General features: G+C 40.8%; 1 protein-coding gene across 2 annotated transcripts; it reads right to left on the bottom strand.

Moving 5' to 3' along the window:
• Positions 1 to 2031: 2031 nt before the first annotated feature.
• LOC139544464 (large ribosomal subunit protein eL28-like) lies at positions 2032 to 10796 on the bottom strand. 2 transcript variants are annotated; one of them, XM_071351587.1, is made up of 5 exons: positions 10362 to 10796; positions 8505 to 8595; positions 8147 to 8270; positions 2872 to 2990; positions 2032 to 2172 (listed from the first exon to the last, which is right to left on the bottom strand). In XM_071351587.1, exons 1-5 carry the CDS (start codon positions 10406 to 10408, stop codon positions 2083 to 2085), a joined length of 471 nt encoding a protein of 156 aa, XP_071207688.1. In that variant the 5' UTR covers positions 10409 to 10796; the 3' UTR covers positions 2032 to 2082. The 2 variants fall into 2 exon arrangements, with proteins under 2 accessions (XP_071207688.1, XP_071207689.1); XM_071351588.1 differs by having other exon boundaries at positions 10306 to 10363.
• Between the last annotated feature and the right edge of the window lie 2541 nt (positions 10797 to 13337).

Raw genomic sequence — 13337 nt, 5'->3', positions numbered from 1 at the left:
AAACAGGAATTAGGAGGATGGATTTATGGTCAGATTTGCCAGCTGTATGTTGATATTGTCGTCGTTCAGCCACGACTCCATGAACCATAAGATGTTATTTTTTAATCTTTAATCTTCCCAGTTTAATCTTCCCAGTAACTTGTCCATTTTATTTTCGAAATATTGTATGTTTGCTAGCAGAATTGAGGGAAGTGGGGGTTTATTCGATCTCCTCCGACTTCTCAGAAGGCAGCCGGCTCTCCGGCCTCTCTTTCTCCGCCTCCTCTTCACGCAGTTCACTGGGGTCAGGGCCCGTTCCCGAGGGAGACGTATATCCTCCGCCTCGTCAGAGTCGTGAAAGAAGAAAAAGGATTCTGCTAGTCCGTGGTGAGTAATCGCAGTCCTGATGTCTTGAAGTTATTTTCGGTCATAAGAGACAGTAGCGGCAACATTATGTACATATCATTGGCTGTGTGAAGTTGCTGGATATTGGCGGGAAATGGAACACGCTGTCGTACCTGTCGGAGCATCCCAAAACATGCTCAATGGGTGACATACAGTATCTGGTGAAGTAATACAGTATGCAGGCTAAGTAAGAACTGGGACATTTCAGCTTCCAGGAATTGTGTACAGATTCTTGCAACGTGGGGCTGTGAAACATGAGGTGATGGCGGCGGATGAATGGCACGACAACGGGCGTCAGGATATCATCACGGTATCTCTGTGCATTCAAATTGCCATCAATAAAATGCTGTTTGTTGTCCGTAGCTTATGCCTGCCCATACAATAACTCCATCTCCACCATGGGGCACTCTGTTCACAACATTGACATCAGCAGACCGCTCGTCCACACGACGCCATACACCCTGTCCCGGTACAGTTGAAACCAGGATTTATTCGTGAAGAGAACTTCTCCAGCGTGCCATTGGCCATCAAAGGTGAGCATTTGCACACTGAAGTCAGTTATGACGCTGAACTGCAGTCAGGTCAAGACCAAGAGGAGGGCAAGCATGCAGCTGAGCTTCCCTGAGACTGTTTATGACAGTTTGTGCAGAAATTCTTCACTGGTTCAAACCCAGTTATATCAGCTGTCCGAGTGGCTGGTCTCAGACAATCCTGCAGGTGAAGAAGCCGGATGTGGAGGTCCTGGGCTAGCGTGGTCACACGTGGCCTGCGGTTGTGAGGCCGGTTGGATGTACTGCCAAATTCTCTAAAACGACATTGGAAGCGGCTTATGGTAGAGAAATTAATTCAATTCTCTGGCAACAACAATGGTGGACATTCCTGCAGTCAGCATGCCAATTGCTCGCTACCTCAATACATCTGTGGTTTTGTGTTGTGTGATAAAACTGGACATTTTAGAGTTGCCTTTAGTCCCCAGCACAAGTTCACGGTTTAATCTGTTTCTTGATATGCCATACTTGCCAGGTGGATGGATTATCTTGACAAAAGAGAAATGCTAACAGGGATGTAAACCAATGTGTGCCAAAAATTTGAAATGAGCTTATGTATGGAACATTTCTGAGATTTTTTTTCTTTCAGCTCATGAAACATGGGACCCACCCTTTACATGTTGCGTTTATATTTTTGTTCAGTATAGAACCCTGCATGGCGCCATTTATGAATTATGGCTATTATTAAACATGTTTGCTAAGAATATAATTTAACAATTAAAGAATGGACAAAAGAATACCAGCATAGTTTAGAATGTTATTATATGCAAACAATTTGAAGACAATTATAATGTAGAACAACTCGCATGCAGTTGTCAGCAGCAGCCGAAATAGAGATCTGCAACATTCTTCTAATGGCTTTATGAAATAGTCCCCTCGATTGACTCCACACTTAAACACAATTAGCTTATTGTCATTGTCAGGCTGGGTTTGCAGCTCTATTTGGTATATCCAATTATTGCCTAGCTTGTAGCGTGGCAAATTAAAGTAGCTTAGCTTTTTCTGTTTAGCTAGCCAATTTATCTAGCTTACAAACATGCTAAACACATTGCGCTTTATTCTTATTAAAATATAAAACATTTAAGACATGACAGGGTAGTGTTTTTCAAAAAAAAAAGTTTTTATTTATTTGTCGTAATTCTGCAACTATTTATGCGGTTTTGGCAGCCTTGGAACGCCTTTTCTTTACCACCACAGGCTTCTGGCTCATCAGGATGGCGCTGGCACGACGCAGTGCAGCCTAGGAAAACAAAGCACACCACTCAACTAATGACTCAAGATGTTAGACTGAGATCGATCTTTACCTCAAGGTGTCAAACTCATTCCATGTAGGGCCTAGTGTCTGCAGGTTTTTGTTTTTTTCCTTTCAATTAAGTCCTAGACAACTAGGCGTGGGGAGTTCTTTACTAATTAGTGACCTTAATTCATCAATCAAGTACAAGGGAGGAGCGAAAACCCGCAGCCACTCAGCCCTCCGTGGAATGACTTGTGCTTTACTTGCTTAGGGTCTAACCATTAATCCATAATACAACCTTAAGCCCTACAGGTTTATTCAAGGTCTATAGCGGCAAGGGCCAGTTTCCTGGACACTGATTAAGCCTACAGCTGGACTAAAAAAAGCTATTTCATTCGGTAACTGACATTGAACATACTTTAGTCCAGGGCCAGGATTAATCCATGTCAGAAAAAGAAAAATATTCACCGTCAGTGAGATAGATAATCAATGTCTCGGCTGTAAGCTTGGGTAGCACTACAGCAGTCTGCAATCCTAGTCCTGAATCCCACAAGGTATACAGGCTTTTGTTCCAACCCAGCGCTAACACACCCGATTCAACATATAGTGCTGGGCTGGAACAAAAGCCATCACACCCTGTTGGTCCCAAGGACCAATATTGAAGACCAACAGAAAAACATGAGGTTTAGTAGATAGAGGGCTCACCATGCGCAGGTCGTTCCTGTAGTTGTTCTTGCGGATGATGTGCCTCAGGCTGTTCAGAGTGGCGCGGGAGTTCTTGTTGATGGTGATCTTCTCATATGAAGTGGCAGGCTTGCGCTGGCCTGAGGAATAACAAGAAAAGGTATCATTAACATGACCAAGCTCCCTCAATTCTCGGAGTACGCTCTGACTTAAAGCAATGAGTCATGAGCGGTTAGATCCACATGAACGTGGATCACAGGCACAACAGCGACCTAATATCTTTACAACAACACGAAGTAGCGAGACAACTTTGCTACGGTGATTTACGACCGAGGTGGATTATCATGACATGTATCAAAGCATCACCACATACAGGTATGTGAACAGTTCTTGCATTTCCTGGTTGTTATTATGGAGGGGTGAAAAACAAACCAAATGTTTCGGCATCACACCATCATCAGTGTAAAAAGGTCAGCACACACAGCTAGTATAACACTCTTGACTAAAGTACTGCTAGTGATACGTTGTACCGTAATGCACGCGTGGCAAACTGATCATTCATTTTCCAGAATGAATGTTTATTGGTACATCTGTGTTCGTAGTGTCTGTGCTGCTTGGAATTTGAGTTGAAACATAAACAGGGTATGAAAGGTTAAATTCTCTATCACAGTAAAATAATGTTACGGTGTGTTACGGTGTCCATATGACTGATTCTATTCACAAGATCTTTCTCTTTCATTAGCTATCCACCATATATTGTTCTGAAATGTTTTATGATGTGTAATTAGTAGTTGACGTTGGTGTCTGTATTTTCTCTGGCTACTCCCGTGCGATTTCTGACTGTAGCTATGATGGTAGCAGTAATGTAAAACTGATTTATAGCTAAAATATGCACATTTTTTGAACAAAACATAGATTTATTGTGTAACATGTTATAGGACTGTCATCTGAGGTAGTTTTTTCTAGGTTATTTAGGTTGGTTCTAGGTTAGTTAGGTTGGCTTGTGCATGCTACTTGCATCCTACTTGTGCTGTGAAAAATGTCTGTCCTCCTTTTTTATTTGGTGGTGAGCTAACATAAATATATGTGGTGTTTTCTCTGTAAAACATTTAAAAAATCGGACATGTTGGCTGGATTGACAAGATGTTTATCTTTCAAATGCTGTATTGGACTTGTTAATGTGTGAAAGTTAAATATTTTAAACAAATAGATTTTGAATTTCGCGCCCTGCACTTGAGCTGGATGTTGTCATAGGTGTACCGGCGTCGGGCTGCAGCCATAATTAATGCTAGCTTAGCAACTTACCGTGGCTTCTTACTGCATTCGCGTAACAGGCAGGCTCCTCGTGAGGCAGGTGGTTAGAGCGTTGGACTAGTTAACGGTAAGGTTGAAAGATTGAATCCCTGAGCTGACAAGGTAAAAATCTGTCGTTCTGCCCCTGAACAAGGCAGTTAACCCACCGTTCCTAGGCCGTCATTGAAAATAAGAATGTGTTCTTAACTTTTTAGGGATAGGGTGCAGCATTTTCATTTTGGATAAATAGCGTGCCCATAGTGAACTGCCTCCTACTCTGTCCCAGATGCTAATATATGCATATTATTATTACTATTGGATAGAAAACACTCTGAAGTTTCTAAAACTGTTTGAATTATGTCTGTGAGTATAACATAACTCATATGGCCGGCAAACTTCCAAACAGGAACTGGAAATTCTGAGGCGGGTTGTTTTTCAACTCATCGCCTATTCAAATCCCAGGAAGATATGGATTTGATGGCACTTCCTACGCCTTCCACTAGATGTCAACAGCCGGTAGAACGTTGATTGAAGTTTATACTGTGTTGTGGGGCCGGATGAGAGGGGAATGAGTCAGTGGTCTGGCAGATTGCCAGTTCCTGGTCACGGGCATTCCACATGATATCGCCTTGCGTTCCATAACTTATACAGACACGAAGGAATGCTCCGGTTGGAACGTTATTGGATATATATGATAACAACATCCTGAAGATTGATTCTCTACTAAGTTTGACCAGTTTATTCGACCTGTATATAACTTTTTGAAGTTTTCGTCCGACGTTATGCGTGACTTGCACGAGCGTTTGGATATGTGTACTAAGCGCGCTAGCAAAAGTAGCTACTTGGACATAAATAATTGACATTATCGAACAAAACAACAATTTATTGTCGAACTAGGATTCCTGGGAGTGCATTCTGATGAAGATTATCAAAGGTAAGGAAATATTTATGATGTAATTCCGTATTTCTGTTGACTCCAACATGGCGGAGAAATGTTGTTTTTATCTGAGCGCCGTCTCAGATTATTGCATGGTGTGCTTTTTCCGTAAAGTTTATTTTATTTTAAATCTGACACAGCGGTTGCATTAAGAATAAGTGTATCTTTAATTCTATGTAAAACATGTATCTTTCATCAAAGTTTATGATGAGTATTTCTGTTATTTGACGTGGCTCTCTGCAATTTCTCAGGATATTTTGGAGGCATTTCTGAACATGGCGCCAATGTAAACCGAGATTTGTGGATATAAATATGCACATTATCGAACAAAAAATACATGTATTGTGTAACATGATGTCCTGAGTGTCATCTGATGAAGATCAAAGGTTAGTGATTCATTTTATCTCTATTTCTGTTTTTGTGACTCCTATCTTTGGCTGGGAAAATGGTTGTGTTTTTTGAACTTGGTGGTGATCTAACATAATCATATGTTGTGTTTTCGCTGTAAAGCATTTTTTAAATCGGACACGATGGGTAGATTAACAATAGGTTTATCTTTCATTTGCTGTATTGGACTTGTTAATGTGTGAAAGCTACATATTTCAAAAAAATATTTTTGAATTTCCCGCGCTGCCTTTTCAGCGGAATGTTGTGGGGGGGGTTCCGCTAGCGGAACGTGTGTCCTAGAAAGGTTAAACTTATCTTATAAAAAACAATCAATCATAATCACTAGTTATAACTACACATGGTTGATGATATTACTAGTTTATCTAGCGTGTCCTGCGTTGCATATAATCGTTGCAGTGCGCATTCGCGAAAAAGGACTGTTGTTGCTCCAACGTGTACCTAACCATAAACATCAATGCCCTTCTTAAAATCAATACACAGATGTACAAGAAATCCAGGCTAGCAGGCAATATTAACCAGGTGAAATTGTGTCACTTCTCTTGCGTTCATTGGGCGCAGAGTCAGGGTATATGCAACAGTTTGGGCCGCCTGGCTCATTGCGAACTAATTTTACGTAATTATGACATAACATTGAGGGTTGTGCAATGTAACAGTAATATTTAGACTTATGGATGCCACCCGTTAGATAAAATACATATTAATGACCCAAGGCTAGTATTTCTATGTTATAATTAAGTATATGATTTGATAGAGCAGTCTGACTGAGCTATGGTAGGCACCAGCAGGCTTGTAAGCATTCATTCAAACAGCACTTTCGTGCGTTTTGCCAGCAGCTCTTCGCAATACTTCAAGCATTGCGCTGTTTATGACTTCAAGCCTATCAACTCCCGAGATTAGGCTGGTGTAACCGATGTGAAATGGCTAGCTAGTTAGCGGGGTGCGCGCTAATAGCGTTTCAAACGTCACTCGCTCTGAGAGTTGGAGTAGTTGTTCCCCTTGCTCTGCATGGGTAACGCTGCATCGAGGGTGGTCGATGTGTTCCTGGTTCGAGCCCAGGTAGCGGCGAGGAGAGGGATGGAAGCTATACTGTTACACTGGCAATACTAAAGTGCCTATAAGAACATCCAATAGTCAAAGGTATATGAAATACAAATCGTATAGAGAGAAATAGTCCTATAATTCCTATAATAACTACAACCTAAAACTTATTTCCTGGGAACATTGAAGACTCATGTTAAAATGAACCACCAGCTTTCATATGTTCTCATGTTCTGAGCAAGGAACTTAAACGTTAGCTTTCTTACATGGCACATATTGCACTTTTACTTTCTTCTCCAACACTTTGTTTTTGCATTATTTAAACTAAATTGAACATGTTTCATTATTTATTTGAGGCTAAATTGATTTTATTGATGTATTATATTAAGTTAAAATAAGTGTTCATTCAGTATTGTTGTAATTGTCATTATTATAAATAAAAATATATATCTTTTTTTTTTTTTATCGGCCGATTAATCGTTATTTTCTGGTCCTCCAATAATTGGTATCGGTATTGAAAAATCATAATCGGTCGACCTCTAATACAGCTCTCTGATGTAAATGGGAAGGTGTGAACGTGACCAGACCAAAAAGTCAACATGAGAACAAGTGGACATAAATGCTCAAAAACAAAAAAGACAAAATACCTTGATTCTGCGATACAGCCATTTAGAATATTGTGCATAAACATAAATTCTAACTATTTCCAATCTGACAATGGGGTGGTAGATTCTCAGTCTACCCTATGGCTCAGCTCACATGCCTACACCCAAACCATTAACTGACACACAGGGCAAGGATAAGTAATCTGAAAGATCCAGTTTAGAGGCCCAGCTCCTGAGCTCCCATCAGCAGCAATTCATTTTAAATGGAATATGAATGTGTTCATGCAAAAACATTTAGTACATTGAATTGTACCTCATCAATTCATGCCCCCTAGTCAAACCGTATCATTCCTGTATCATATCAGAGCACATGCATCTATACATGTTTTGAGTCTTTCATGAAAGGATGCACATCTCTAATTTTCAGCAATTAAAATTGTAAAAGTCTTGTCTTTCTACACAATAGTGCAACACATTTTTCAAATCTGGGTGGGAAATTCTATCAAGTATTCAATAATTGTGTGCATTTTGGATGGAATCAAGGCATTAGAATGTACCAGAGGCCACCAAAATAGAGCTCCCCCGGCTACTTTTTCCATTTGACTGGCTACTCCATGTACTTGTGGAAAACACTGAATAATGTAGATCATGTATTCCATTGTACTACGTAGTGACATACATCTTGCCAATTTTCTTGCTTGATCATGTGACACATCCTTGAAATAGAAGCCAGGTGTGTGTGCCAGCCATTTCACACGGATGATTGCTTGATGCCAAAACTTTTGGTTTTCATCTTTTATTTATACACTTTACTGCACTATAAAACTTTTGGCCACTATGAGGTCTAAATAAACATCTTTAGTTTGGCATTCAAGCCTCAAAGGGATAAATCCAAAACTTCAATAGGTCTCCCATTTCTTCCAGTATCCTAAATTTGACTCCTACGCACCCGAAACCATTTCGTATAAAGGACTTAAAAATATCTATCATTGGTATTTTGGACAACCATGTTTACCTGCACGTTTCTTCAGCACAATAACCACACCCTTGCCATCAGCTGCAGGCTGAACACCAACAGTCTTTCTGTGCACTAGGCCGTTGAAACGGAAAGAGTTCTTGGACTTCAGGTTGTTGGGCTCCTGGTAAACAAATGAGAAATACATTTGACTAACAAATCCTAAATCCTCAAATCAGCAGCAAGAACAAATCCTGCAACAAGACCCTGCATGGTCAATCATGTACATTCAGACCATAGACACATTCCGAAGATATCAACACACTCAAAGAGCATGTGACTGCATGCATGTTCTACTTCATGATCCACGTGCAATTGTGGGGTACTCTTACTAGGACCATCTGTCAGTTGTACTCACGGTACTGTAGGTCTGTCCGTTCCTCTTGATGAGGAAGCTGGAGCAGTTCCTAATGACCATCCACTGCAGATGAGACGACATGTTGACTAACCTGGGGCAGACAAGAAGCGTCAATAGAAGTTACATAACAGTAACCAAAGACATGTTCCCCCAAAAACTAACATTAGCTTACTCTCAGTACTTGTTCTAACGTTTGCTAAAAACCAGGCTATAAAACATAAATTTTTCAGGACCGGTTTAAGTCCCATTTCCTGTAGTTATCAAAAATGTACCTAACTTACCATCCACGTTGGCGAACTGAAGTAAATTGAATTTACTAAATGGCTATCAAGTTTTTCCTAGCCACTGTGCTTCCCAACAGGTGTTATTAATACCTCTGAGGGTTTAGAGCTTGAGGTAGTCACCTCATTCAAGTACTTGCGCGTATGGCTAGACGGTGCACTGTCCTTCTCTCAGCACATATCAAAGCTGCCGATTCAAGTTAAATCTAGACTTGGTTTCCTCTATCGTAATCACTCCTCTTTCACCCCAGCTGCCAAACTAACCCTGATTCAGATGACCATCCTACCCATGCTAGATTACGGAGATATAATTTATAGATCGGCAGATAAGGATGCTCTCGAGCGGTTAGATGTTCTTTACCATTCGGCCCTCAGATTTGCCACCAATGCTCCTTATAGGACACATCACTGCATTCTATACTCCTCTGTAAACTGGGCATCTCTGTATAGCTGTCGCAAGACTCACTGGTTGATGCTTATTTATAAAACCCTCTTAGGCCTCACTCCCCCTTATCTGAGTTATCTACTGCAGCCCTCATCCTCCACTCGTTCTGCCAGTCACATTCTGTTAAAGGTCCCCAAAGCACACACATCCCTGGGTCCTCCTCTTTTCAGTTCGCGACTGGAACGAGCTGCAACAAACACTCAAACTGGACAGTTTTATCTCAATCATGGACACCCTTACTGACAGTTGTAGCTGCTTTGCGTGACATTGTTGGCTCTACCTTCTTGCCCTTTGTGCTGTTGTCTGTGCCCAATGTTTGTACCATGTTTTGTGCTACTATCATGTTGTTGCAACCATGCTGTGTTGTCATGTGTTGCTGCCTTGCTATGTTGTTGTCTCTTGTCATGATGTGCTTTTTGTCATATATATATATATATAAATACATACATACACACACACGTACATATATATACACACACACACATTTCTTTTTTTTTATCCCAGCCCCCATAGGACTTTTGCCTTTGGTAGGCCGTCATTGTAAATAAGAATTTGTTCTTGACTGACTTGCCTAGATAAATAAAGGTTAAATAAATACAATTTTACATCTGCATTGCTTGCTGTTTGGGGTTTTAGGCTGGGTTTCTGTATAGCACTTTGACGTCTGCTGATGTAAAACGGGCTTTTTAACTTTGATTAAATTGGGTAGGAAGTTACAGTAGCTAGCTATCTAGATAAATTAATTGAACATGTTTCAGTGGCGTGGGGACTTAACACGGTATTGTCAAACCCTTCCGATTAAAGACATAAATTAATGCATTACCATGCCAACAATTGATCAAATTGACAGTAACCAGATTACAAATGAGGACAAAGAGCGAAGACCCGGGTTCTTGCATTGGCTGAACCTCGCCAGCTAGCATAGCAGACCGAGTTGGGCCTAGCAGCAGAATGACAGATTTGAAGTATTTATATTAAACATTCGATCAAATTATCGGTACAAACAATATCACACCTATGTAATAATAATTTAAGTTATTATGTTGTTAAACGATTAGCAACCTAAACAACAGACCGGTCAAAAATGTAACTTTTGCATACGACGACTAGCACACGAAGAGACCACGTTACCTTTCGGAGGAGGAAGAGGAAAGAAAAGGGCGGAAACCGGATTTCATGGACTATTTGTTAGATCATTGCACCAAAGACAGTACACTATAAAGATAGGCAGAAACTGAAATCCCGGATAACGCTTGTAGGCAATGTCATGGCGACATTGCTAGTTAAGCTCATGCGCAGTAACACATCAATGGGTCTAAAGGTATTCTCCAGCCGTACGGCGCATGTGCAAACCGTCAAATCAAAGGCACTCCTTCGATATAAAGTTGTTTTTGACGAAAATGAAAACGTGTCAGTTTGTCACTTTCACGAGATTGGAGTAATAACATGTTCAACTACTTAAGACATTGGCTCGAATCTAGGTTGTGTCTTTTGATTTACATAAAAGTAACCAATAAAATAATATTTTGTTCACTTCTCTCATTGACTTCTCAAACCCCAAACCCCGGTCTGGTCTACTTGGTATGTTTTTGTCTCGCAAGCTTTCCAGAAGATCCCGCGATGTTGCGCCTCTAGGTTTAGAAATGTCGTCACTAGTTACCACAGTCGCAAAGTCATAAACCCGCCCATTTCTGCAATTTCTCTTCTTAAAATCTGATTTTAAACCTAACCCTAACCTCAACCACACTGCTAACTTTATGCCCAACCCTAACCTTAAATTAAGACCAAAAAGCACAATTTGGTTTTCATGATATATACTTTGTGGCTGTGGTAACTAGTGGAAACCGGTTAGAAACTCTGTGCTTGCACGTTGAAATCCGTTTTTGTCAGAAAATTGCCAGTATTTATTCAAATGTGTTTTTATAATGATCTTAATGTTTGAATACTTAAATTAAATATTTTATTTTACACTACACTGCACTAGTTATTCAAATGTTTGTTGGAAGGACACTATTGGTCGGGAGCTGGAGAGAGGAAATGGTGACTGTACTTGAATCTGAAAGAGCGGCAAGTGAAAATAGTGAAATCAAACAATGGAACAACACGAGCAAAAGTTGAAGTAGAAGACAAGGACTGGTCCAATAATGCATTTCTTATTGGACTGTGTTTTTGGCAAAGGAGTTATAGCTGGAATCTCATTGTATATACAGTATATACTTGACTTTTTCCAAATTTCGTCACATTACAGCCTTTTTCTAAAATAGATTTTTTTTTAAATTAAATCCTCAGCAATCTACACACAATACCGCATAATGACAGTGAAAACAGGTTTTTAGAAATGTTTGCAAATTTATTTAAAAAAATAAATGCTTTATTTACATAACTATTCAGACCCTTTGCTATGAGACTTGAAATTGAGCTCAGGTCCACCCCGTTTCCATTTATCATCCTTGAGATGCCTCTACAACTTGATTAGAGTCCACCTGTGGTAAATCCAATTGATTAGACATGATTTGGAAAAAGGCACACTAGTCTATATAAGATCCCACAGTTGACGGTCCATGTCAGAGCAAAAACCAAGCCATGAGGTCAAAGGAATTGTCCTTAGAGCTCAGAGACAGGATTGTGTCAAGGAACAGATCTGGGGAAGGGTACCAAAAAATGTCTGCAGCACTGAAGGCATAAGAACACAGTGGCCTCCATCATTCTTAAATGGAAGAAGTTTGGAACCACCAAGATTCTTCCCAGAGCTGGATGCCGGGGCAAACTGAGTAATCTGTAAATTGGTAAATCCGTAAATTGTTCCGTCACACACTTCAGGGCCTTGGCCAAGGTGGTGACCAAGAACCCAATGGTCACTCTGACAGAGCTCTACAGTTCCTCTGTGGAGATGGAAGAACCTTCCAGAAGGACAACCATCTCTGCAGCACCACCAATCAGGCCTTTATGGTAGAGTGGCCAGACGGATGTCAGGGTTCCTCCTGGCACAAGAGGGCGGCAGAGACCGCCCTAGAGATTTTTAATGGATCAGGTGTGTCTAATTATTTCATGATTAAGTCCCTGTTAAAATAGGTGTTTTCTGTGGTCCTTTGCAGAAGCTTGAATTGTTCACTGTGTCTGGTCGTTTCCTGAGTGAGGTTTGAGACATAGTGTTTTTTTTTTTTTGTGTGTGTTTTTCCCCCAAAATGTACTGTGATCCTGCGGCAACTGTTTCTCAGTAAATGTTTATCCTTAACCACTGATTCCTTATCGGGTCTCTTCTCTGCACCTGGGTCCATTCTTATCACGTCACAATGGAAGTCATTCCGCAGTAAAAGGCACATGACAGCCCGCTTGGAGTTTGCCAAAAGGCACCTATACACTCTCAGACCATGAGAAACAAGATTCTTTGGTCTGGTGAAACCAAGATTGAACTCTTTGGCCTGAATGCCAAGTGTCACGTCTGGAAACCTAGCAACATCCCTACGGTGAAGCATGGTGGTGGCAGTATCATGCTGTGTGGTTGTTTTTCAGCGGCGGGGACTGGGAGACTAGTCAGGATCAAGGCAAAGATGAACGGAGTAAAGTGCAGAGAGATCCTTGTTGAAAATGTGCTCCAGAGCGCTCAGGACCTCAGACTGGGGCGAAGGTTCACCTTCCAACAGGACAACAACCCTAAGCACACAGCCAAGACAACGCAGGAGTGGCTTTGGGACAAGTCTCTGAATGTCCTTGAGTGGACTAGCCAGAGACTGGACTTGAACCTGATCGAACATCTCTGGAGAGACCTGAAAATAGCTTTGCAGCAACACTCCCCATCCAACCTCACAGAGCTTGAGAGGATCTGCAGAGAAGAATGGGAGAAACTGCCCAAATACAGTTGTGCAAAGCTTGTAGCGTTATACCCAAGTAGATTGGAGGCTGTAAAGCGCAGCCAAGGTGCTTCAACAAAGTACTGAGTAGAGGGTCTGTATACTTATGTAAATGTGATATTTCATTATTTTTTAAATATAAATGATAAAAAACTTATAAAGACCTGTTTTTGCTTTGTCATTATGGGGTGTTGTATGTGTAGATTGATGAGGGGGGGGAAACGATTTAATACATTTTAGAATAAGGCTGTAACCT

This window comes from Salvelinus alpinus, chromosome 18, assembly GCF_045679555.1.
Source record: "Salvelinus alpinus chromosome 18, SLU_Salpinus.1, whole genome shotgun sequence".
Taxonomy (NCBI): domain Eukaryota; kingdom Metazoa; phylum Chordata; class Actinopteri; order Salmoniformes; family Salmonidae; genus Salvelinus; species Salvelinus alpinus.
Note: the sequence above shows the minus strand (reverse complement) of the source record. Positions and strands in the feature narration are given on the sequence as shown.

Bases quoted from the DNA above. Each gene is read 5' to 3' on its own strand.
- LOC139544464 (XM_071351587.1), bottom strand. From the start codon at position 10,408: ATGAAATCCGGTTTCCGCCCTTTTCTTTCCTCTTCCTCCTCCGAAAG. The intron at 2,991-8,146 runs GTAAACATGGTT...GTTATTCCTCAG, and splicing joins TGTGCTGAAGAAACGTGCAG to GCCAGCGCAAGCCTGCCACT. The intron at 2,173-2,871 runs GTGAGCCCTCTA...TTGTTTTCCTAG, and splicing joins ACAGGAACGACCTGCGCATG to GCTGCACTGCGTCGTGCCAG.